Raw genomic sequence first — 25,976 nt, 5'->3', positions numbered from 1 at the left:
AAATATGAATAGTCTTCATTTTAATTCAAGAAAAATGGGAATATCTTCTTTTACCTGCACATAATTCTCAAAGGTAACAGGACATTTGTTCTGATCTACTTTGGAAAAGAGGTGCACTGATTAATCTAATAAGCTGCTTGCATGTACATCTGATACCTTCAGTGAAACTTCAGCAAGGGTGAGAAATAGTGGGTTTAAAGTGCATCTTATGGACTTACAGGAAGGTTATATGATGGTGTTATTTTTTGTTTATATTTAAGATGAAGGAACGAGCAATACAAACATTAGGTTACCTCCCAGTGGGAGATGAAGATTTCCCCCACCAGAAACTACTGCTGCAGGGTTTAATGGATTCTGTGGAGGTGAGACACTATCAGTATGTTATCCTTTATACTACAGTGAGTATTTCTCTTCCGGTGCTTTTTATGTACTCTAGAGCCAGATATACAAAGGGAGTTGACTTTTTGTGAAAGTGCCTCTGGGTTTTTTAAAACTTCCTTGAAATGGAGAGCAGAGATAGACTTGGGGCTGGTACAAGGCTTTATGCCATAGTTTAAAAACTTGCTAGTCCAGGTCTCTGCCTCAGTCTGAGCAAATACTTGTTCCCCTCCAAGAGGCTTATAGATTTTGGTTTTGTACACTGTATGTTTAAAATCTCCAGAGCTTATATTATTGAAGCCTTAGGCTTGTACTTTGGCCTTCTAAAGTACCCTGAAAGTAGGTAATATGAATACCTCTGAGCCACATTAGCTGATACAACTCACTTGAATTAGAAGTTTATAGAAACATATCTATCACTTGTCCATCGAAGTTCATTATTGAAGTACACTGCATTCTTTTACAGTACTTCAGAGCTTCTATACATATTGCAATATGCTAGATAACAAAATTAAATAAAAACTTTTTTAGTACCCTTCTTCCTTGCTGATACTGACATAGGATTCTGTATTGTAGAAGTGGCTGTTGAGTAGCAGACAGGCCTGCTTTGCTGAGTGCTCCAATTCTGATCTGATCAAACATGCAAGAACCATAGAATTATAGAATAATTTGAGTTGGAAGGGACCTTAAAGGTGATCTAGTTCCAACCCCTCTACTGTTGACAGGGCAGGGACACTTCACACTAGATCAAGTTGCTCAAAGCCCAATCCAACCTGACGTTGAGCACTGCCAGGGTTGGGGCATCTATGAGTGACCTCTTCCAGTGCCTCAGCACCTTCACAGTAAATAATTTCTTCCTAATAGTTCATCTAAGCCTACTCTCAGTTTGAAACCTTTAACCACTTGTCCTATCACTATACTTAGACAACTAAAAATACTGAGAATACCTTGTACCCTAACAACAAAAGATGTTTCTGGGTACCATGTTTTTCTCCTGTAACTGCATGGGGACATTACAACTTCCTTTATAAAAGGTGTACTTGAAAAAAAACCTATTTGTCTTAGATTGCAGGAAGCTAAGGACTTGATTCTCCAGGAGCCTGAGCATTTTGTGCTTCTAGAGCATAGGAAAACTATCTAGGAGGTACTCAGCAGTTGTGGAAACCAGTTCTTATAACATAAAATTCATCATAAGTACTGGCAAGAAAGTGGCATATCTTGTTCCTGAAGGCTCAGAGGATAGTGTAAGGAGTACAGTGAAGCAAAACAAGTACCCTCTGAATTATTTTAATGTGAATAAAAGGTTTCTGCATCTTTTAAGACATCAGCTTCTGGATGGAATTACAGGAGACTCTTTCAATACTCCCTATTATAGTTAAGCCATAGTAATTTTCACTAATCACTATCAGCATAATTTTAACTTTATTTTCATTCTATTGAATTCTTTCTTTTCACCACCTTGAGCTTCTGCAGAGACTAGTAAATACTTTGTCAAAGATATGCTTCAAAAAATTTGGAAATTTAGCTTTTATCATTCATGTCAGACAGTTTGGCATTGCCTAATTTTCCATCAACTTCAGTGGGTCTGAGGTGCCACATAGTCTCAGAAGCTCACCAGAAGAGTGATCTTACTGAACATTGGGACTGGGACTGAGAGGCTGTGGTTTTGTGGATTAAGTGCTGGAAGTTTTGGTGTATGCTTCATTAGTACTGTCAGTGATGCTCTGATGTGTTTTTCAGGCCAAACAGATAGAGCTGCAGTTCACTGTTGGTGAAGCTATTACCAGTGCTGCTGTTGGAACCAGCTCGGTGGCTGCACGGGATGCATGGACAGTCACAGAGGAGGAATATATCCCTCCTTCAGGTAGGTCTTCCTAATGCAGGAGCTGGGTTGGGAAATGTCTGGGCTAACACTTAGCTCCAAGCTTCATTTCTGTGGTGTTTGGTTTATAACAGAATACACAAGAGAGGTTTTGTGTTTGTGGTTATGCACAGGTTGTTTTACCTCGTCATGTCCGTCTGCTCAGAGGGCAGAAGACTTCATTCATGGGCTGTTTAAATAGCTGCTTATGTACTTCATTGCCACTTGACTCTGTGTATGTTTGGTTTTTTGTTTTTTTGTGTGCCATGTTGAGTTAGTTTTGGGGTTTTAATACACAGATCTTTAAAAATACCATTTTAAACCCTGAACAGGAAAATAGGGTTATAAAATCAAATTGCAAGTGTTTTCCAATAACTTCAAGTGATACAATTAAGTGAAATTTACGTGCAGTAAATGCAGAAATTCTGTTAAAGAACTAAGGTTCTCCACCCATTGAAATACAAGTGTCACAAAAGGCTAGCTTCAAATCAGGCAACTGTAAATATCAGTCTCAGACCTGCAAACACAACGTTTTAATTTTGTGAGAGTAGTCTAAGATGTGCAGTGTACAGAAAGCTGAGCATATGGTAAAAATTAAACCTTGCCATTGCTCCAGAAATTGTGGGTCTTAACAAAAAAATAAGTTTTGCCCTGAGTCTTAGGCAATGTGAATGGTACCTCTTTTTGGCCACAGGTTCTAAAACATGTTCATGAAGAGTTAGGAGGATTCTGTATGTCTGTTATTTATTCTACTATTATTACTTTCCCAGTATTCCAGTGAGTTCCTAAATAAGCAGAGATTAAGGTGTCACATGAGTACTCTTGAGTTCATTAGGTTTTGCATTATTTCCATTTAAATGGGTGGGGATAGTTCTCAAGAGTTCCTCTCCTCCACCTTTATTTTTTTTCATATAGATTTGAAAGTGAATGACGTGGTGCCCTGGGTCCTAGACCTTGTTTTGAACAAGCACATCATCAGTCCCAACCCACATGTTAGACAGGCAGCTTGCATCTGGCTTCTGTCATTGGTGAAAAAGCTGAGCACCCACAAAGCAATTAAGGTAAGAAATGTGCCTTTTCCTAACACTGGCTCCTTGTCCCTATTTTTGCTTCTCATCTTGTTTCTGTGCCTTCCTTCCCCTTCACTTCTGTTGTCTCTTTTCTCCACATGCAGGTACTGAGGGGTTTTTGACACATGGCCTGTCTTTTGTTTCTAGAGGAACAAACGATCTGGCAGATGAACAAGGGTGCTTTTCACCTTTGTAAACATCTGACAAGGGTGCTTTTCACCTTTGTAAACATCTGACCGAGTCAGAGTAATCTCAATGTAAATAGCTGTTGTAAGATGAAGTACCACTACATCCTCCCTTGGGAAGAAGAGTTTGGTGTCTGTATAGTGTTTAGGATTTATGTTTGAATAATATTTGAGAGGTCTAGGAGGGGAAGCAGAAGGAGAGCAGAACTTAAGTGTTTCACGGTATTTGTCTTTGGTACCCAAGAGCAGTTATAATGTGCTTCGTGTGCTGTGTATTTTTGGTACATTTTATGAACTTCATATTTAAAGTGCTTGTCCATAATGAGAAAATGTGAGAAGTCCTATACAAGGACTACATAAAACATTCCCAACCAAAATGTCTTCTATCTGCATAGAGTTGCTATGGACTGCGATGGGATCAAGTAACCATTTTTTACTGTACAGGTATTGATTAAGAGCTTTGGGGCGAGGTGCTTTTGCAAATGTAAATTTTTATATATAAAACATTGCCCCATATTGTACTCATCTAAACAGTGCACCTTGTTGGGGGGTGGCAAAGCTCACCAGTTTGGGTATGGAGAAAGCCCTATCTGGCTGCTATCCAGATTTATGATGCATTGCTGCCTTGTATTAAACAAGGACAATTCCTGTCATAAATGTAGCTCAAGTAGACAACTCCATTGATACAGTAGCCTCTGTTAGAAACTTGCCTGGAGACCAAAGGAAGGATTCAAAATAATGTCCTCTTTTCTCGTCTTACAGTCTCATCTCAAGGATATTCAAAGTGCATTTGTTTCAATTCTGTCAGATAGTGATGGTAAGTACTGCTGTATCTTAAAAGTTGTGTCTTTTCATTGGCATTCAGCAGACTGGAGGGAATCTATCAACAGGCATATAGTCAACTACACTCTGTCAGCATTAAAAGATGACTGTAGAAGCTTCGCATTTCTGATGTTGATAGGAATGATTTCTTTTCTAGGCATCATGTGCAGAGATCAGAAGCACAACTTTTTTGTGCATTTGGCTAAAAAGCACACTGCATTTGCCCCTTCAGACTGTAGTACCAGAAGTGGTGTTACTTCAGCTCTGTTTTGGGCAGCAGGATGTATATTGCAGAGTTCTGCATGAGCAGAAACACTGAGACCTCTTCAAGCTAGCACATTCTGGCTTACAGCTCTACCCATGGCAGCTAGTGGAAACTCGCTGAAGCCGAAGAGAGTGTTACCACAGTTGATTTCAGGTGCCACTAGCATGTCAGAATACCTATGCATCTTGGAACTCTTTCTGCTGTTTCAAAACTCGCAGTAACAATAGTTATGTGAAGGTGTCACCTAATTTGAAGGAGTTTATGCCTTCAGAACAATTTACAGCTTCAGAATGCAAAGTTTGTGTGCAACACAACTGTGTCTGCTATGTCGTGATTTTGATTGAACCTTACTTTTGAAATTTGTATACTGCTTATCTTGAATTTTGCTTGGTAAAATCTCTTGCAGAGCTTAGTCAAGATGTTGCTTCAAAAGGTCTTGGGCTGATATATGAGCTAGGAAGTGAACAGGATCAGCAAGAGCTAGTCACTACGCTCGTTGATACCCTTATGACTGGGAAAAGGTACAGTGAATTCACAACACAGTGAGAGAGTACTCTGTATCTAGTGGGAATAAAAATGTGCCTCTTTTTTGTGTGGAAAGGGATATTTTGGAGTTAAGGGCAAGCCAATATTGATTCACAGAGAGTCAAACTGAACATTTCTTAAATTGGCTTAGAGTATTTTGTGACTGAAGTTGTTTTGGTTTTGTTCCACTCAGCAAAGCTTCAAAATAATATGTCAGTCCTGATTAAAGTGGTTCAAATGGGTTGGGGTTTACTTAGATTTGCTACTTGCTGCATTGTGTAATTGCAGAGAGCAACTCTGCACATTGTGATGTGGAAGTGGTGACTTGCTTGTGCTGAAATGCACCTTTTGCTAAGAAGTGCTGTTAATGGTCTCTTGTCCGCTTTAGTATGAAAAATGCTGGTCTTACAAGACTTATGGCTAGAGATCATGTTGGTCAGTATTGAAAATGCTCTTTAATAGACTTCTCCTGTCTAACCTGATGTAGGTTTGGCCACTGAATCATAGAAACCTAGGCTTTGAGTATAGGGATTCATTGGTGGTAGGCAGGAAGAAGTAAGATTGATGGAAATGATATTATTTCATTTTTAAATACAGATTTGCTGTCCATTATATAGCTCGTGTCTGGACAGAACTGAAAGGTCATCATTCAGTGTTTTGGGTTTCTGCCTTTGCATAGCAAAACTCTCACTTGCTGTAGTGTCTCCTTAATATTACACATGATATAAGTTAATGACATTCCTTGCAGTGTGTGTAGCTTTGCCCACCTGTATGCTTTTTGTGGGATTGGAACTGAAAAAAAAGTCAAGTTGCTGAGTTAATAAAGCAAAATTACCTGTTCTGTACTGTGCAGTGTATTCAACTGTAGAGTTTGGTAATGCTGATACTAGACTTCTTTTCTATCAGAGCCAAACATGAGATGACTGGAGAAACTGTGGTATTTCAGGGAGGTCTGAGTAAAACCCCAGATGGGTAAGTTTACTGACAGAGACACAGAGACACAGTCAGTGCTGAAACAGAATTCCCTAAAAAATCTGCTTCCTGACATTTTGTTTCTTCTTGTTGTCTAAGTTACTGTAACTATTTCTGTGTAGTACAGCTGTGCTACTCACCTTTCTCTGCCTGTTTTACAATGTGAATTGAATATAGCTTTACTGTTGTAGCATTTGTCTAAATAAAAATAGTAACACTGATTTCCCTTCTGCTTTTCAAAGTCAAGGTCTTTCCACCTATAAGGAGCTTTGTTCACTGGCTAGTGACCTCAATCAGCCAGACCTGGTGTACAAATTCATGAATCTGGCCAACCATCACGCCATGTGGAATTCTCGGAAGGTAATGCTCTGCTTTCATACAACTTCCATTCCCATTCTGAACTCTGGAAACAACAATCCATTTCTCTATTCTTGGTTATATGATTTATGAATAACTGCATGTGTTGATTTTTGGTACAGTCCAAGGCAAATTTAGCAGGCTGATAAAAAAATTTGGAATTGCTTGAAATTCTTAAAAGAAAACTTTGGTATCAGAGTATTCATAAAATCCTACATTCCCTTCTGAATTATCTGACATTGTTTTTTTTTTTTTTTGAGTGTGCTTAGAAGGACAATCCTTAATGTGTTCAAACAGTGATAATGTTCTGAAAACGGGATGAAATTTTGGATACCAGGGAAAGTGATCTTTGTTATTTAAGGAGGCAGAGTAAAAAGTAATCAGGAAGTTGCTAAAAAGCACTGTTGTCAAAAATACCCCTTTTTAACTCAAGTTTTGATATTTTAAAATAGCTGGGAGCTTTAGCAAAGCCAAAATACTGTTGGATCCACTTCCAGGTGAAAAAAGGAACATCATAAGCTTGAAGATTTAGGTGTGCTATTCAGAGCTTTTGTGTGGGGACTCTTCACTGGCTTCACAGAAGAAGGGAAGAACTTGAGTCCCTGACAACACCACTTGGTGCAAAAAACAAGTCCTAGCTTTAACTCTCATCCAGAGTTTGACAATTCATCACATCTCAAGACTTCCCTCAGAACAGTGACTTCAAAAGCACAGAAGCATAGTTAGGTTCCTGACCCTTGTGGAATTTCTCCAGCCCAGATGAGTCCAAAAAATCCACTCAGAAGGTGTGGGTTGAGCTTTGGCATATGAAGAATTTGCAAAATCTTTTAATTTGAAGGGAACATCTGGAAATCTATGCTCTAAACTCCCCCCAAGAGCTAAACAGAGCATGCTGTTCAGGGCCTTGGAGGCCTTGCTTTTCCTTACACTTTCTGCAGCTTCTTGCTTTTCATGGCAGGAGTCCTAACTGAAAATGTGTCTTTATTGCTGTTTTCTAGATTAACCCAAACAACACATCCTGTCCTTTGAAGTCCCTAGTGCAGGGTTTTGAGTGGCAACTTTTGACACTGCAAGTCAGAAAACAGGCGGTCATTAGAGGCAGTCACTGCACTGCCTTCATTGAGTAATTTCTTCTTGGGCTATCCTGCCAAATCTCATGAGACCTCACAGGCAAGCATCAGTTCCACTGTATTAGAAGTGACAGTGGAACTGACAGTGTTGGAGAGAGAAAAGGTCATAGAAAAATACTGAAGTTTATAGTAAATATGGACAGATGCAAAATTATAATCCCCAGAAATTTCAGGTTTTAGAAATAAGGTGAAGTTATTTTGGTTTTAGTTTTTCAGTTCCTGAGTTACTCTAACTTTTCTAAGTCAGCCGAGTTGTAAGGAAGCAGTGGCCCACCCTCACCATTTTAGCCAAGAAAGAATCTCATTTTGAAGAACGTATTTAAATCTGTATAGTTTTAATTCACCACTACTATTTCTGCAAATGAGATCCATCAGTATCTTGAATTTAAGGTTGGAAGAAAGTTTTGAAGTAGTATGTTGTCTGCTGAGTGTGAGATTACTGTGTTACTGTAGCAGTGAGGATGGGCTAATTCTAGAACCATTCTAGACCTTTTGATCTGGTCTAAATCTGAACTATGTCAGTCAGTTTTGCCCCTGACTGTGTTGTACCCATGAGCAGTAACTGGGTGAGTGAACAATGTTTCAACAGATACTATTTTGTTGTTATTTCAGGGAGCAGCTTTTGGTTTCAATGTGATAGCTGCCAAGGCTGGAGAGCAGCTGGCTCCATTTTTGCCCCAACTTCTTCCCCGGCTCTACCGTTACCAGTTTGACCCCAACCTGGGCATTCGGCAGGCAATGACCAGCATCTGGAATGCCTTGGTCACTGACAAGTCTATGGTGAGTGACCAGCACAGTGTGGCAAGGGGCTTTGCTGCCAGCCAGCAGTGTCTTGGAGATCCTCGTGGGACAGACAGATGCATTTTGTGAAAGGAGGGGTAGTGCAGAAAGGGGTGAGGTACTGCGCTGGAAAGGAGGTGTTTAAATTCATGGATGAGCTTGGAGCTTGCACAAAGGTTTTGCACTCTCTCGTATGTGAAAGGATTTTGCTGACCTTGTTTGTGGAGCCAGCATTAAAATTTATTATTTACTTAAAATGGGGTCTTTCCACTTTGATATTGCTTTGTTACTGCTTAAGATAAGTTTTTCAGGAATCCTTATGGCCTAAGATACCTTCCTAAAGGAAGAGCATCTAAATATAGTTCCTCAGTTTTTAAGTGGGAGGAAGCTCATGGTTGGAGGCTATTCCATCTGTTTGAGGAGCACTCCTCCCAGGTGTATTTCAGGAATAAGTGATTTTCATAAGATACCCTTGCTCTGGTTCTGCAAGGCTTGGAATTGAGTTTGCATTTTTTTCCTCTAGGAAAGCTGATCTTAATGTAAAGTCGTTCACTCTAGTCCCTCGTTAAAGCCCAGCTGCTTCTTGAGTAAATACATGTGTGGTGTTGCATTTTAACAGTTCAGCTGATAAAGGCCACAGGGGACTTTTCTTGTTGAATCTTTCACAATGTTAAGCACTGAAGTAGTGCAGAGAAGGGTGTGTCTAAAGCACAGTTGGAGAAAGTTTGCACAGCACTGGCAAGTATTAGTTCATCTGATGTGTCTGAAAGCAGGTTGTCTTGTCCAAGAGGACTCTTTTTGCAGAGTACTGGAGAAGGATGCATAGCTGTACTTGTTTCATGATTTTTCCTTTTATTAATTATAGGTTGATAAGTACATGAAGGAAATTCTTGAGGATTTGATCAGTAACTTAACCAGCAGTCTTTGGAGGATCAGAGAATCCAGGTATTGCTAGGAAAAGTATCAGATTTGTCTTTGAACTCGGTTCTTTTCTTTTGTTCACCGTAAACTTGTTAACCTGAAGAGGTTGAGGAGGAAAAGAGAACATATCCTTTCATCAGTATACAACCCAGCCTTGTACTCATACTTCCAAGCCTGCCCTAGGAAGTATGATACAATCTTGAAGCTATTTGCCTGAATTTTTTTATTGCATGTTGCTTTACACTAAACAACATCTTCTGAAGAATTGAGTTTTCTGGTTACTAGTTCTTGCCTGTCCTTACATCTGGAATAATGTTTTCTCTTAGAAACCTTGTCAATCTGACAGTTATATACTTGGCAGCAGGATGCCGTACTGCTTTTTGTTTTTAATGGTTTGTAGCTATGCTGTATTGAAAACCTCCATTTTAATTTCAGTTCCATACTTCATATCATTTTGATTTCTTCTTATTGTATGCTTAAAGAAGAGAAGACTAAAACAATTTTGTCACTGGATTGTTTGCAGTAGCAGTTTTCACCATGGCAGCCTTTTTTACTTCCTGTCACGTGTTTCAGATTTTTCCTGAATGACTGAGCATTTTTTTTCTCTGCCAAAGGAGACATACTTGTGACAGAGTAGATTTAGTGTATGGGGAAAGTAAGGAGTGTAAAACAGTTCTCATTTTTCTAAACTATTTATTAATATTTATAAGGATATCTGAATATATACACCTATATCAAGTAAGAACACTGTGAAAGAAATAAAATTCCCTGTTTGCAGTTGTCTAGCACTAAATGACTTACTAAGAGGAAGACCTTTGGATGATGTCATAGACAAGCTTCCAGAGATTTGGGAAGTCCTTTTCAGAGTGCAAGATGACATTAAGGTAATGGAACTGAGAACTGAATAGGAATCTTCAACAAACAGTACAGTGATCAAGCTCTGAGGTGTTTAAAGACAAATTTCTCTGACAAGTGAGTTTGAAGCCAGTGGGAGTTTTGAGTATTAAGCAGACTAGAATTTCATGCTCCTTGAAAGTAAAATTTGCTTGCCACATTGAAAATTCTCTTTATGTTTGAAGTGTTGGGTTTCGTTCTGGCTGGGCTTATTCTAGATGATTTGAGATTTTTCCTTGATATAAAAGAATTCCTGATTAGTTGCTTAACTTTTGAATATAAAAACATTTATTTTGGACTTCTAGTGTGCTGAACTGATACATGGTGATATATGGTGTGCTGAACTTGGATATGTGACGTCAGAGTCTTTGGCTCCTTCCGGGTTTCAGCTCTGCCAATGTATTGATTGTACCAGATAGTCAGATGGACAAAGCCATCTTTTAATAATGTTCTAATACTTTCTTCTAAAGATATTGCTACTTTCTATTAAGTATTGACCAAGAAGATAGCCTTGTCTGTTCTACTGTTAATGCTTATTGATTAATATTAATTATTCTAATAATGAGAATTCTAATTATTCTTCTAATTCTAGAAGAATAAAAATAACAGAAATAATTGGTGACTTCTTTTTTTAGGAGACTGTGCGAAAGGCGGCAGAATTAGCCCTAAAAACTTTAAGCAAGGTAAAACTCTACAATTTTGTCATATGCACATGTAGACAAGGCATGTATGGTTTTGATGTCAGGAGTGACCATAGACTATGTTTATTCAGAGGATTTCTAATATAAGATCCAGTTGTGAAGGACTGCCCTAGAGAGCAATCATAATAAGCATCACCACTCCCCTGTACTTTTATTGATGCTAGTGAAGTCCTGCTGCTTGAGGGTAATGCTATGTTAAGGTCTGTGCAAGCAAAGGAAGGATATAATAAACTGTGGGTTTTTCCTCTGATGTTGTTTTTTCATTACTTGGGGGTGGGATTTAAGTAAACTTACTGTAACTTCAACAGTTTACCAAGACTGACTGATCTAGTTGACCAAGCTTGGTGGTACGTCACTGGTATGAAACAGAGTAACTGTGTATGGACTTCTCTGTGATGCTGTTACTGACAAGGTTTTTTGGGTGTAGTACACACTTGATATTTTGTTTGGTGATCCCCTGAAAAAGTCATATGGGTGGCAGGGTATCTGAAGTGCTGTGTTTGAAATCAGAGTCTTCATAGTGCATGACATTTTAATGCTGCAAGTGAGGATCTGGTTCCAAAATGTTGTGAAAGGTTGTGATTGAGAATCTGTTCTCCTCTGTGATTTACTGCTCTGCTGTGTGGAATGTTTGAGTCCCTGTGGCTGAGATAGGCTGTCCTTCAACTGAGAGGCTGTTTGATTAATCTGTTCATCCAGATTCGGGTCAAGGCCTGCTAGGCTCTGAATTTGCCTTTTCTAGAAGCAGATTGTAGTTGACTTAACTTAGTTGGCTTAATTACCTTGTGGAGAGAAGATGAAGGTATAACAGAGCCTGCGCTTGGCTGTGAGCAGTTTGTTTAGTTGCTGTTGGCTTCTTCTGTCTGAAGGAGATGGTGCTTTAATATAATCTGTGGGAGGAGGTTTGTACATGTTTACAGCACTGATTCTCACCTGTCCCCAGGTCTGTGTGAAAATGTGTGACCCCTCTAAAGGAGCAGCAGGTCAGAAGACAATAGCTGTGTTGCTCCCTTGCCTCCTAGACAAAGGAATAGTAAGCACAGTTGCTGAAGTCCGGTCTCTCAGGTTAGTTTTGCCCTATGAAAGTTCCTGGGGGTCAGGTCTTGACCAAGCTCGTTCACCTGAGTTGCAGAATGTTCTTTGTGTTTGAAGTGACAAAAGAGCTTTCCTGCTCAGTTCTTTTTTCACGGAGTTTAAACAGTAGCCATGAGAACTCTGCCTGTGTTTTGGGAGTATGTGGCCTCTCTGCAAATGCCCAGATTCAGTTCCCAGCAGGAAGTTCTTTTCTCCCTGTACAAATGGCAGGCTGATCCAGAAGCAGTGTGCCATGCTTAGGCTGTCCTTTGGGACTGGCATATTTGTTCTGGTTGCAAATAAAAAGTCCCATGGTTCTTCAAACAACCATGTCTGATTGCACAAGTTCTTATGAATATTGACAGTTCACATCCCGCATGTGGCAGCATTTGATCACACTGTTCAAGTACATTTTATGTCTTGTAACAGTTCAATGTTCCTTGATGGGTAGGACTTTATATGCTTGTCAATATATAACCTTGTCTATTCCTTCCTTTGACCGAGGGTCAGAAAAACTGGAAAATTCAGAGTTGAAGAGTAGATAGCTGGTCTTCACAAAAATAATTATTAGGAAAGCCAGAAGACTTCTAACAAAAGGATATTTCCTGAACATTTTTCATTCATTTTGAATGTATAAAACCCCTTTGTCAAAATGCAGCATGAGAGATGTGATCAGTCTGAAATTGAGTAGTAAGGTTTGAATAGATTATTGTAACTTGTATTTTCTCGGGCAGAGACAATGAATGTCTCAGGGTGACTTTGCCCAGTGCTTATTTAAAACATGGGGGTGTGTTATATCTTCCTTATCTCTGTGCAGTAGTGCCTCTTTGCCCTTTCCCTTTGTGATTCCAGGGCCAAAGTAAACAATTCTGACCAAAATATACATAGCATCCCTTGGAAGCTCAGGGCTAGGGAATACTTTTGTTTGAGCAAAAATTACACATTTTTGTTTGAAGGAAGATTTATATTAGTATATCTGGGTTACAGTGGATGAGAGAGGCTTTTCAGATAATTTTGTGTGTATCTGTGTTGACCTACTCTTTAATCCTTTTCCAGCATTAACACGCTTGTGAAGATCAGTAAAAGTGCTGGGTCTATGCTGAAACCTCATGCACCAAAACTTATCCCAGCCCTGTTGGAATCCTTGAGTGTGCTGGAGCCTCAAGTCCTCAATTATTTGAGTTTTTCTGCAACAGATCAAGAGAAAGTAAGTGCAGCTATAACAGGGGAAGTATCAACAGAGCAAAGATGACAAAGATTTAATCTTCATTCATTGAACAGAAAAAAGAGCAGATTTGGTAGAGAGGTGTTCAAAAAGTAAAGAGAAACAGCTAATAAGTTACTAAAAAGTTTGGTCATGGAATATGGCTGGACAAATGTGGAGTTTTTTTTGAAGGATTGGGATTATTTTTATTCCTTAGACCACTGTATGTTTTCAAAAGTAAAGAGCAATTTTAGTAATCTGTTTTTAAATGTCACCACTGTTTTTCCCAAGAGATTACCTTCAGGACTTCATATAACTTCAATTGGAAGGTGTGCTGTAGCACTGTGGGCTGGAGGTGGATGTTGTCAGCACCCTGTTCTTTAATTGTTGTCAAAGAACCATATTAAGCAATCACAGTCTTGAGAAAGTGATTGAAACCCATTGATTGGAAACAAATTTAGCTAATTTCATTGTGATTCAATTAGATTATCCCTTTGCAAATGAAAAAGGAGTGAACAATGTGGACAGTTCAGTATGAGATTTTATCTCTCTTCTCCCACCTTTGTTTTCTCTTCCTCTCTCTCTCTCTCCCTCTAGAACATCTGTCTGTCTCTGAAAGGGAAACAGTCGTAGTCTGTAGGCATAATTGCTTTCTCCATGCAGCTGAAATAGGTTTTAGTGTAAGGTAGTGAGTTACAGCTGATGTTGTTGTCCTTTCTACTGTTTTCATGATGTGTTAACGCTTGGATTTGTTTGGGTTTTTTTCCATTTGTTTGTTTATTTGTTTGTTTGTTTTTAGACTGCAATGGATAGTGCCAGACTTAGTGCTGTCAAGTCATCTCCCATGATGGAAACCATTAACATGGTAAGTATTGATTTCAGAAGAGTTCCAGTGTGAGGTATGTTTTAGAAGAAGAGGAATTAAAATGGAAGCTTTACAGAATATCTCTTATCACATCTCCATGTGGCTGTGTGTCCACTTCATTTTTCATGTACAGACTTCTAATCATGGCACCAGTGCTTTCCCCTCAGATCAGTTGTGAATAACTTAGGTCCATTTGGAGTTAGATGGATTGCTTCTTCATCTAAAGACCTGCCTGCCTTGATGAAAAGGGCATCATTGAGGTGCTTTTCTTTGGATGGGGCCTCAGCTGATTCTGGGTTATGTTAGCTAGCATGTCTTTTCATCTCTGGCCCACAACTCCAAAACCAGCTTCTCACCTGGGCCTTCAGTTGATGATAGGCACTGTTGGTAAGGCATAAATGCTGTTCAGCCATTACCTTGTGGTGCCTTAGATATTCCTATCTGGGCCTTGCCCGTACTTTCATGGTGGAGGTAGTTAGAGGAAATGCTGAAATCACTGGAAGCCCTGTCAGCAAGCGGTGTTTGGCACCAGAGTTTCCTGCTGCTGGAGGAGGAGTTGCTGATGGCTAGATGCTGTGCTGTAGGATCTGTCCTGACAGAACTCCTTGTTCTCTCTAGGAATCTGTCCCTTCCCAAAAAAAGGCACCTCTTTTCTACTCAGGCATTGCATGCCTGGGGCAAGTGGGCAGGTAGAGAATGTGAGGGTTGAGCAAGTTTTGAGGGAGTTGTAGCCACCAGAGCAATTTATTGTTTCCTTGACTTCTGGAAAAACAGCAACCGCAAGCCCTCTTGTACATAACAACATGTGGAGTTGAGTTTTGGTGTCAGGTGAAGTGGTTTCTATAAATAGAGTGTAAAGCAGTTGGGAATGAAATGCCCCATGTAAAAGTGTACTTGCTGCAACCCTGCAGGCTGCAGCAGCTGCTGCTGTCCCTCTCCAGGCCATGCCCTACCCTTCCCGCCCTGGGGGAGCAGCTGTGTGCCCTGATCGTTGATTGGGCTTTTGTAGGGTAGGGGAGAGATAGTAATGGCTTCCTTGGAGTATTGTGAAGATGTCCTGGCTTATGAGCAACCTCCTCTATATTCTGGGGCTGGCTGGGAGATTATATGGATAATTTCCTTCACCATACTAGTGATGGAAAGGGAAGTAACAGTTGATCTGACTTTGGAAGCTCATGAAGTTACCTTCATTTAGTATGTCCTTGATCCTTGAATTTGCTCGAGAATGGATCTCCCCTCTGGAAAAAGTGTGTTACATAGAGTGCTGGTAACATGAGGCCCAGTTTTGGATATATTTGGCCCTAGTTTGGATATATTGTTGCTTCCTGGTTTCAGGAAGCTGGGAAAATGTTGGGTTTTGTCCTAAGATACAGATGCCTTTGCATCTCATTCTCACATGCGTGTTAGTTTCAGGCTTCCTGAAGAGTTGGAGTGCCAGAGAACATCAGTTGCAGCAAATGATAGTTTTAGCAAGGTCAGCTCAACAGAGAAGTGAGACAGGAGAATCTGTATGTGTTAGAATCCAGTTCATGTGGGCTTTTTCTCATCATGCAGCATGCTCTTGTGATTCAGATCAGGACCAGCCAGCAGTGCTGAGGCAGCCTCTGCTAGAAACTTAAGTTACCATCTTTACCTTTCTCTTTTTTTACTTTTTTTCTCTCTCTCCCTGTCTCTTGCCTTTCTCTAGAGCTTGCAGTATTTGGATGTGTCTGTCCTCGGTGAGTTGGTCCCTCGGCTGTGTGAACTGATCAAAAGTGGAGTCGGCCTTGGCACAAAGGTATGTCTGTGGTTTTAATAGTTATTTTGGAAATGAAGAAGGGAATATAGAGCAGTGTCAATGTAAATATAGTTCCTTTGACCATGTCTTTTAAAGCAACAGCTTGGGTTGATAGATACTGGAGTCATTTGACATCTGAGCCCCTCTCCACTACATCACTCTACTGAATGTGTGCTGCCCTAGTCTCCTCTAGGCTACATGGCTGCTGTGCTCTGTGACACGAGTGCAGAAGGTTGTCCTCAATTGCTGCAAATCTTCTAGGATCATCTGTCCTGACTGTGGGTCCTTTTTCACTTCCTATTTCAATTCTTGTCATTCATGTTTTGCAAACTTTTACTGCTTCTACTTTTACTGATCTTGGATTATGAGAATAGAGGTCAGTGGATGTAGATCATGTCTTACAAGTGCAAGTAGCACCACAGCAAGTATTAACAATAATAACCAGTGACAAATATTGTTTTATCTTACCTTTGTTTTCCCTTGCAATCTTCCAGGGGGGCTGTGCCAGTGTAATTGTGTCATTAACCACACAGTGCCCTCAAGACTTAACACCTTATTCAGGTAAGGTTTGTCTCTTAGTGTCAGGATTTAAAGGGACTTTTTGTTGCTGCAGTATTTCTTCCCTTGAGTTTAGCACAAGAATGATCATTACATGTTTATTTTTATCAGACATCTGTTTGAAATTACCTTTTTTGTTTGAGACTGGCATGCTTGGAGTAGGTTCAGTACCCCCACCAAGCTGCAAGAGGTAGAGGAAGGAGTTGAGCGAATTCGCTAGCACTGAGTAGGAATAGGCAAAATTATTTCTGGTTTTTCTTGGAGCAGTCTAACAATGCCTATGTTAGTGCAGCACTGTCACTATGCATTGTTCTTTCAGCTTGAGCTATGGGTGGACTATGAACAGCAACTTGGCTTCATTGGGTCTCTTCTGATACTAGAAAGAACCTCACCTTTCTATTGCAAAACAGAAATGAAGCTGAAAGCATGGAGTGCTTGCTTATAGAAACATTATCAGTCAAGGTGTGCAAAACACTAGCACTAGTTTAAACATAAGGACTTAGAGACTTAATAACCCCACATACATGCAGTGAGGAAAAATGCATCAATTTAGACAATCTAATGAACTGCAGGTTATTGCAATTCTTGCCAGAGTAACAAAAGATAATGTTTCTGATAAAGTAAAGTCTCTTCCAACAGGCAAACTTATGAGTGCTTTACTTAGTGGCCTGACTGATCGCAACAGTGTGGTACAGAAGTCTTTCGCCTTTGCTATAGGGCATCTAGTCAGGGTAAGTTGGGCTTTAAATTTTATTTTGCTTCTTTATAGGTGGTCTTCTTTGAAGTGTTTGAATAATTTAAGTCTCTTCCTTCTTACAGACTTCCCGAGACAGTAGCACTGAGAAGCTGCTGCACAAACTCAGCAGCTGGTACATGGAGAAGGAAGGTGTGTTGCTTTTGAGGTATTCACTTACAGAATACAGTGCAGAAAAAGTTCCTGGTGACACCAAAAGCTAGTAAAGAAACATTTCTATGTCCTGATGCTTGGTTTCACTGGCTGAATAATTCCTATACAATGTTACACAATACTGTGCGTTACTCTGCTTTCCAAGAGGCAAACCCAGCAGTTAAAAGGATAATCCTGCTTCCCAGTCATAAAGTGCTTGTTTTGCTCTTTCAGAGCCAGTTTACAGAGCAGGCTGTGCTTTAACTGTGCATGCTATGGGACGCTACAGCCCAGATGTACTGAAGAACCATGCCAAGCAGGTGCTGCCATTGGCTTTTCTTGGGATGCATGAAGTTCCTGAAGAAGAGAAAGGAGAGAAAGAGAATTCTACTCTGTGGACTGAAGTTTGGCAGGAAAATGTACCTGGTACGTTGTATTAAGAATAGTAAAGCTTTCTGGAAAGCATGGGACAAGAAATAGCATGCTTTCTGGAATTCCATTTTGAAAATACAGAGTTTTCATGGTAAGAGATTTGGGAAGCTTGTTTCCATTTTCTTCCTTGCTCTAGATTTCTTGTATGAAGTCTGCCTTCTCTGGCTATTTAAAATAATTACAGGGGCAATGATCACAAGGGTGAACAGACACAGTAGAAGTATTTTAAAATTGTGATACACTGAATGCCACTGTAATATGGCCCTGATGGTGTAGATAACTACACATCTTTGGAAATTTTTATGCCAGCCTTATATGCCCTCTATATATAGCCCCCTATATATAGGGCTGCTGCACACTTCAAACTTTCAGGGGCTTTGCCCTTTCTCTCTTTAGGAGATCTCTGTGACAATACCTCTGGTTTTAGATTCAATGAATGAATTTATGCTATAGAAGTGCAGTTCTTTCTATAGATGAAGATCTGGATGCATTATAGTATTGCCTTGCTGACTCTTTCAGATTTCAGATTTGGTTCCTCAGTCACCAGATAATTTTTCGGGACTCTTAGAGAGGAGCTGGAAGAGGTTCTCTAGTGACCTGTTCTTGGAAGAAAAAAAAAAAAAAGACATTATATTGTTTAGAAACAGGCTAACACAATGTCTAGTGTCTGCTATATGGAAGGACTGACATAAGCTGTGTCTCTAAATACTCAACAAAGACTGTATTTGGAACTCCTAGAAAAGAACCCACCTTCAGCCAGGCTGGGAGGAATTCTACACACTTTTGCCGGAAATAGACCTTCCTGATGTATCTCATAGCAAAAAACCCCAAGAGATCTATAACTGGTTGTTTTTTGTTTTTTCCAGGGTAGCACTGGTCTTGTTCACTTGTGGTGGTTTTTGTTGGGGATTTTTTTTTTTTTAGTAAGATCAAAGGTATGTTTGTTTTATAGCAAAATTATAGTTTTCCTCCATTTGACATGCAGGTACTCAGGGTGGGATCAGACTGTATTTGCAGGAGTTAATATCCATCACCCAGAAGGCTCTGCAGTCCCAGTCCTGGAAGATGAAAGCTCAGGGAGCAGCTGCCATGGCATCAATTGCCAAACAGACCGGCTCCCTTGTACCGCCACATCTGGGAATGGTGCTCTCTGCACTGCTGCAAGGCCTGCCAGGGAGAACCTGGACTGGGAAGGTAAAGAGGGAATTGTCACCTCATGGTTGGCTGTGGGCCCAGCAGCGTGCAGCCCTTAAGTCAGGAAATGCAGTGTTCTCTGCTGCTGAGCAGCACAATAAGAATGCTGATGCAGGGAGTCTGCCTTTTGTCCTGGCATTTAGCAGATACAGAAATGACTGGGAAGATAGGTAGGTGAAATTCAGAATGCTTTGAAGTTGGGTTCCCACTTAGAGTAATTGCACTGCACCATTTCTAGCCTGGAGGGATACTAGCAGGTGCACAGCCCCCTTTTGCTGCCAGCTCTGTGCAGATTGAAGGCTAAGTCCTCTGCAGGAGAAGTGGCAAGAGATAGACAGACATTGCTTCTCCGAACTGGTGTCACAGGCATGTGTCCCCACTGCCCCTCGCAGAAGAGCACAAAGGTTTGCCCCGTGCAGCAGGACTGTGCATTCTGGCTCTGTGGCACTTCTCAGTGATGTCTCTTCTGTCATTGCAGGAGGAGCTGTTAAAGGCCATTGCCAGTGTTGTTTCTGCGTGCAGGTAAGTGGCTTGAATGAGGTGATACCCTCAGGATCTGACATCTCAAAAGGGAGGTTGTTGTACAGTGTTATTGCATATAGGGTACTAAGGAGATATTCTAGAAGGTTTGTCATCACCATCCTGATCTCTTATCAGGAGAGAGCAAGTGAGGAGCTCCTCTTATGTGAGGAGCAAGTGATTCTTCAGAGAGACCTACAGAAGTAAATGGCTGATTTAGAGAGGAAGAGGAGGATGTTGAGAGGCCACAATTGCTAAGAGGAAAGCGGAGACTAAGGGGGAAGATTGAGACCTTAAATGGGAAAAGGAGGAAGAGGTAAAAGAGTAGTGAGGGTGCAAGTGCCTTGGAAGCATATAAGCAAAGAAGAGAATAAAACAGGGAGAGCAGACAAACAGTGAGAAAGATCACCCCAGTGTAACTTCTGTTACAATTACTGGTAGGCGACTGAGTGCCTCGACACAGGAATTAATTCCTCTCTGGGAACAGTGGATTTTGGGAAGAGTGTCCATGTGCCTTGCATTTCAGTGCTGAGCTGCAGAAGTCAGTGCCAGGTCAACCCACCATCACAGATGTTGTCCAGGCTCTCCTGAAAGAATGTCGTAAAGAAAACCTGAAGTATAAGATGGTGGCACTGCGCTGTGCAGCTGGGGTGCTGCAGGCAACAAAGGAAGACCGGTTCCAGGAACTTGCTGATATCATCTTCCCCATGATAAAGAAGGTGACAGTTCAGCTTCTCAAGTTTTCTCTCTTTCAAAGCAGAACACCCAAAGTAGTCCCAATGATGCTGGCTGCATGCCAGACTTCTGCCCAAAGGGCTGATGATATGAGAGATTCCCCACACAGCCAGATCTTTGGTGGGGCTGAATACCAGACAGTTGGTGAGCCCTGGGGTGGTTCTACCTGTGCTGCCCAAATTCTGAATTAGCCCAACTGTTCTTTAGACAGAGTCCTACCGCACTGCCCTGTTACCCCTTGAAAAGTTAATTCCTGACTGCTCTACAGGCAGCAAAAGGCTCCTGGGAAGCTGTGTAGAGTGCTTGTGTTTAGTATCAGCAGAGCCTTGCAGCTCTGGGAGTGGGACTGGTGTAGTACACGCACTGTGCTGGGTGCAGCTGGGCCCCAGCAGCACCAGAGCTGGGCACGGGGGCTGGTGTGTGCAGCTGCAGGGAACAGAGCTGCACTGCAGGGTGTGCCTAGCCTGCCCTCATCCTTCTGTCAGTCACATCTTCCCCCGTGGCCTCCGCAGAACTCTCTGGAGAGCATGGGAGCAGCTTTTCCAAAGCATGATGAAGAGGATGAGGACATGAGGGAGAAAGAGGTTCAGATGGAGTCCCTGATCTGTGCCTTCGAGACCCTGGGCAAAGCCTGGCCGAGGAGCCTGGAGACACAGCGTAAGTCAGCTGATGACATGCAGAACAAACTATTTTTTCTTAAAATGAAAAGCAGAAGGGAAGGACCTGGAGATCACGTGCAGAATGTGAAGAGTGCAGGAGAAGATGCAGGATCTCACTGCAGGCAGATCTTGAGGGTCTTCATTGAGATAGCTGCCCCCACTGCTTTCATGCAAAATAACCCATCCTTGGGAAAAATCTTTACTGTTGTCTTAAATTCACTTCACAAAAATGTTCTGAGCTTATAGATAAGCAGGATGAGTGAGGTGGCATGTCTAATGAAAAGAAGCCTAATTCTGTTGCTCACATTTACATTTGCAACAAAGCTAGTACAAGAATTGGGAATACCTGGAGAGGGTTGGGAAAAAGTTGCTTTTATTAGCATGCCAGAGTATGTAATGCAGCTGTTTCGTCTGCCAGCATTTGTAATGAGTGAGTTGATGTGGTGAAGATTTTCAGGGTCACTTGTTACAGGATGTTGACTTGGTCATATGCAGTGATCAAATGCTTGATTTCACTTGTTGAGGAGCACTTTGGAGACAGATGAGTGTTTCCTTCTGCCTTTCCATGTGGTAACACGGTGATGTATGTCCTTGTTCTCCTGTAGGTTGCTATCGCCAAGAGTTTTGCAAGTTAATGTGTGACCGTCTGAAACTCAGCACATGGAAAGTGCAGCTTGGAGTGCTACAAGCCATGAATGCCTACTTTCAAGGGTAATTCTTTCTGCAGTCCACTTCAGTGATTTCTCTTCTCCTTCTTGCTTGAAGCTGTTCTATGAATTTGATGACACTGAATGAATGGAGAAGTTGAGCAAACTTCTGTCCCAGTGATGCATGATGACTGACTGTTTTTGCATTTGACAGGCTAATGCTGTTTGATGAGGAGCACTCTGACCCTGTGGCTTTGACAGAAATACTATTGGAAACCTGTTCTTCTATCACCCATTCTTTAGGTAAATGGGCTTCTCCTGATTTGTGCTGGATGATGAATTGGTTGTAATACTGTTGTCCTCTGGGGGTTTGTGTGGTAGAGGAAATGCAGAATAAGCAGAGGTTGTCAGAGGTAACATTTAGCCATTCCTTGCACTGTAGTGATTACTGTGAAGTTGCAGTGTTCAAGACAGCAGCATGCAGGGTGCAGTTCAGAGACAAGTGTGTTCCTCTGGTGCAAGAGAGCTCTGCAAGGGCACGGAGAGGCAAGACAGTGCAACCCCTCAGAACACAAGCAAGCAATCCTGATTTAATGAAACACAAACTTTTCTCCTCCACCATTCAGACTTCTTGGATACATATGCATTATGTATCCAAGATTATAGTATCCAAAAGATACTCCAAATTTTCTCAGATAGCCGGTGCATGAAGCTCCAAGGCTCAGAGGTAGTTTGTGCTCTACTGGAGCTGGGCACCTGTATATAAGTGCTGCTTGTGTCATGCCGACAGTCATGGGCCTCTTTGTTACTTTCGTAGTGTTCCCACTTGTCCTGTGGCTCTAACAGTGCCCTATATCTCGTATCTGCATGTAGTCTTGCTTCAGATGTGCCTAAAGACAGCACTTACTTTAGTGATAGCTACCAATTCAGAGACCCCTTTGGAGAAAGTTTCTTTTAGGTATCAGTCCTCATGGAATGAGGACTAGGGACCTCACCTTAGTAAGATTTTAACTCAGAGACCAAGTAACTTTTTGTGACAAGCTTGTGCTTGATGGCTGGCATGGGGTTCATGTACCCTTACTTAATCCTGCTTGTTAACATTTGTATGGTCTCCAACCAGTACAACTCACTAGAACATTCTGTTACACACAGATGTTGTCTGCCATCGCCCTGCAGCTATGGCAGCATTTTGTTCCCCACTGAAATATGTAAGGAATATGTATTTCTCTGTGGTACTGGCAGAGGCAATGCACAAGGTTTAGTTGACTTGTCACCCTCCAGTTGCTGACTTTCTGCCATTCAAATGTGCCTAGTGTTCAAGTGGGCACTGCAGACTGACAGCACAAACAAGAGCTCAGTAAACTGTGTTAGCAAAAGTGGTCTGGAGATCACAGAGGTGACTGCTTTTTGTAAGATTAATGCATTTGGTTCTCAATGTGGTTTTGGGTTTTCTTGTCTGTTTTCTTTAAATCTTTTAGAAAACAAAAGCTACACATCCATAAGAACAGAAGCTTTGTCTGTGATACAACTGCTGCTCACCAGACTACAAGGTGAGACTTTTTACTTGCCGCCTGGAAGAGCCACTGCTTGGTAAAGATGGCACCTGGCTGTATGGCCTGGAACTCTGGAGAGATGACTTTACCTTCTGCTTGCAGTACTGGGTGATTCTGGGGAAGCTGGGACTTGGAAGTAGGAGAGGCCTTTAGGTTAATATCAAGTTCTAAAGTACCATTGGATATTATTTCCTTTGGTGAGGAAAATGTTCATCAAGGAGAGTCCCACATGGAGCTCGCAGAACTGTCTTGTCAGATATGTCTGTGTTATGTTCAAACTCCGTAGAGGGGGGAGCTCCTCTTAGTACAGAAGAGTGATTTTTACATTTTCAGTGTCAAGTTTGGTTTCTCATTATTATTTAGTATTCAAGACTTGCAGAATTGTCTTCATAGGGTGAGGTCTTCTTAGGTCTCAGGTTCATATGCAGTTGTTACGTAGCAAATTTTTCCTTTGGGTTTCTGGTATGCATTTCATGTTTCCTTTATTCTGGCAAAAACCTTACATGCCTCTTTCATAAGCCATTTGCAACATGGGAAACATGTGGCTCTTCAGGCCCTTGTGGTCCCACATTGCAGGCTTAGACAATGACACCTGGTCTTGAGAGGTGCAACTCCCTGTCAGGAGGCAGCACATGCACCTGAGCATCCAGGTGACTCTGAGTTCTCCTGGAAGTGCAGTAGGAACTATGAGTGAAAGGTTGAAGCAGCCACTCTTTTAGCCTGTCTGGGGAAAGCAATGTCCTTTTGGAATTTTTTTGTTTTGTTTTCTGGTGTTCATGTCCAATGTCTGTCTGTCTTTATCTGCACAGAAGCTCAACAGTGGGAAAGCCTGACACGGGAAAGCAGAGAGCACCTTGTTCGTTCGTTGTCTACAATGGCATCAGATAGCAGACCTGAGCTGCAAGAGAGGGCATCTGTGTTGAAGAGAACACTTGAAAATCTTGACTAAGTTTGTAAAACATAAATTTCAAAGTGCCATGTAAAACAAAAACAAAAAAGTGCAGTGGTCTGAAAACTCAAGTGGGGAAATGAAGATTACTCTGTAGGATGCATCATTCCTGGCCAAAATAAAAAATGCCTTAAATTTGTTCCCCATTAATATTATTTTTACTCTTAAGCTGATTATTAGTTGTTTTATCAGCAAATACCTCTCATCTGCCCTATAATGTTTGTAAGTGTGCAGCATAAAAAACACAAGGGCAAGATTTTTTTTTTAAATAGGCAGGAGAATGTTACTCAGACCCCCTTTGTCCTTTAGAAAAATTGTTGAAAATCCACCAGCACAGAAAGTTAAACCATATTTTGTTTTCACATTTTTTGTACGTAGAGATCTGTTAACTGGTGTCTACCCCAGTAGTGCTGGTGTTTGTTATCTGTAGAGAACAAAATCCTTCCCTTGATAAGGCCTGTGTTCGACTCCTGTGGTTTCCCAGGGGCAGAGTTTCATCTGACACCCACCTCTGCTTCTGCTTGCTCCTCCCTTGCAGCCTGTTGTCTGTGCATTATGAAAGGCAGAGTACTGTTAACTTCACTCCTTCCTCCTTCTCTGACCTCAGTATGGATTGACCGAGACTATGCCTTCCCCAGCTGGCAGCCTTGGCCTCCCAAACTTTAAATGAGAACTTTTTCCCCAAAAGGATGCACAAGAGAGCACTTTACTGAGCTGTGTGGGACAAAGTTGAGCCTGCTTGGTACCCAGGTGGAACACTGCTCTTCTCAAAATTGTTTTGCATGGACACTCCTTAGCTCCAGGAAATAATAAAAAAAAGGAAAACAATCTTTTTTAGATATGTTTTTGAAGGGCGTTTGAAGTTTGAAATGACACATTTTTTTAATAGTAGTGGTAATGTTTTATTCCCTTCCTGTTCGTAAACCTGTTCTTGCTTTGGAAACCTGTAACAATTTAGACTTGTCAATATTTGTAAGAAATGGAATCATCTGTCATTTATCAGAGCCCAAGTCATGCTGGTATCTAGCAATTTGCACTTATGAAGATTATATCTGCATTAACATGGGAGTAAAATTGCTATATGGTGATGTGGCCCTGCTGCCTGTCTCCTTTTTTTTCTCCTCCTCTGACAAAAGACAAATCTGACCACTATAACAACAAACTTTAATAGTGTGAAGATAGCACTGCTCCATAATCTGACCAGTATGTGTACAACTTTTTGGGGATAAATGCTTTGCTGATGGTGAAATAAAATCATTAGTGTGGGCAATATCATGTTCATGGTTTTCAGCACCAGAAGGCTTGTTTTCTTTTTTTGCAGTCTGCAGCTCCTTTCAGATCTGCTCTCTTAAGGAGAGGATTGCTCAGATGACATCATGTTTCCTCCATGCCCATTTATTCAGGTTCAGGTATGCAGTACCTACTTTCCCCTCAGGTGCCATTCCCCAGTCAGTGTTTTCTGGTACTGTAACAATCTTGTTGTCTGACTTGCTCTCCGTAGGGAAGCATGCAGTTTGTGCACACCTGGTAAGAGAATGTCAGGAAGAAATGGGCAGAGCTGTCCCACAGTTGCTCTTGTGTAGCAGAAACCTCAGCGAGCACTATTGCATTGTACATTAGAACTGGTCAGTGGGCAACTCCTTGGTGCTGGGAGCTGGTGCTACAATGTTTTGATTTACACCTTGTTGCAGGGAGCTGCTCTTTGTTTACGTGTAGTTTGAACTATTGAGCACAGTGTACATTTTAAAATTTTACTGGGCAAATCATTTTGCAGTATCTTTAAAAACTTGCTTACTGTGACATGTAGTGTCATGAGTGCTCTTTTTTTTTTTTTTTTTTTTTTTTTTGGTTTTAGTTGAATATTACCAGTGATGCTTTGCTGTAGCAGTTCATTGTCTGACTTGGGTTTTTTCATATTGGTGAGTGACAGTAACAGAAAAAAAGCAAGAGCCTCCATGTCTCTGGTAATTTGAGCTTTCACTGTGGACTGGAGTATTCAGAGGCAATGACTAGTATGGTCAAATGACTGTACGTAGAATAACTGTAATCATTGTCAATAGCAA

At 41.2% G+C, this 25,976-nt stretch overlaps 1 protein-coding gene across 1 annotated transcript in view; it reads left to right on the top strand.

Moving 5' to 3' along the window:
* The window catches only part of ECPAS (Ecm29 proteasome adaptor and scaffold), a 63,314-nt gene extending 39,161 nt beyond the window's left edge, over positions 1–24,153 (top strand). Inside the window, 27 exon segments of the mRNA XM_014308786.1 lie at positions 261–362; positions 2,119–2,242; positions 3,155–3,300; positions 4,257–4,311; positions 4,988–5,102; positions 6,013–6,078; positions 6,321–6,438; positions 8,178–8,345; positions 9,211–9,290; positions 10,045–10,150; positions 10,796–10,843; positions 11,805–11,926; positions 12,992–13,142; positions 13,939–14,004; positions 15,692–15,781; positions 16,276–16,342; positions 16,979–17,070; positions 17,159–17,225; positions 17,460–17,651; positions 18,643–18,851; positions 19,330–19,373; positions 19,897–20,089; positions 20,618–20,762; positions 21,370–21,475; positions 21,626–21,714; positions 22,890–22,961; positions 23,774–24,153. Of these exon segments, the coding sequence (XP_014164261.1) occupies positions 261–362; positions 2,119–2,242; positions 3,155–3,300; positions 4,257–4,311; positions 4,988–5,102; positions 6,013–6,078; positions 6,321–6,438; positions 8,178–8,345; positions 9,211–9,290; positions 10,045–10,150; positions 10,796–10,843; positions 11,805–11,926; positions 12,992–13,142; positions 13,939–14,004; positions 15,692–15,781; positions 16,276–16,342; positions 16,979–17,070; positions 17,159–17,225; positions 17,460–17,651; positions 18,643–18,851; positions 19,330–19,373; positions 19,897–20,089; positions 20,618–20,762; positions 21,370–21,475; positions 21,626–21,714; positions 22,890–22,961; positions 23,774–23,913 (2,973 nt within the window). The 3' untranslated portion in view covers positions 23,914–24,153.
* Positions 24,154–25,976: the final 1,823 nt, after the last annotated feature.

This window comes from Geospiza fortis, unplaced genomic scaffold (genome assembly GCF_000277835.1).
Source record: "Geospiza fortis unplaced genomic scaffold, GeoFor_1.0 scaffold203, whole genome shotgun sequence".
Taxonomy (NCBI): domain Eukaryota; kingdom Metazoa; phylum Chordata; class Aves; order Passeriformes; family Thraupidae; genus Geospiza; species Geospiza fortis.
The sequence above is the reverse complement of the archived record's forward strand: the minus strand, read 5'-3'. Positions and strand labels throughout refer to the sequence as shown.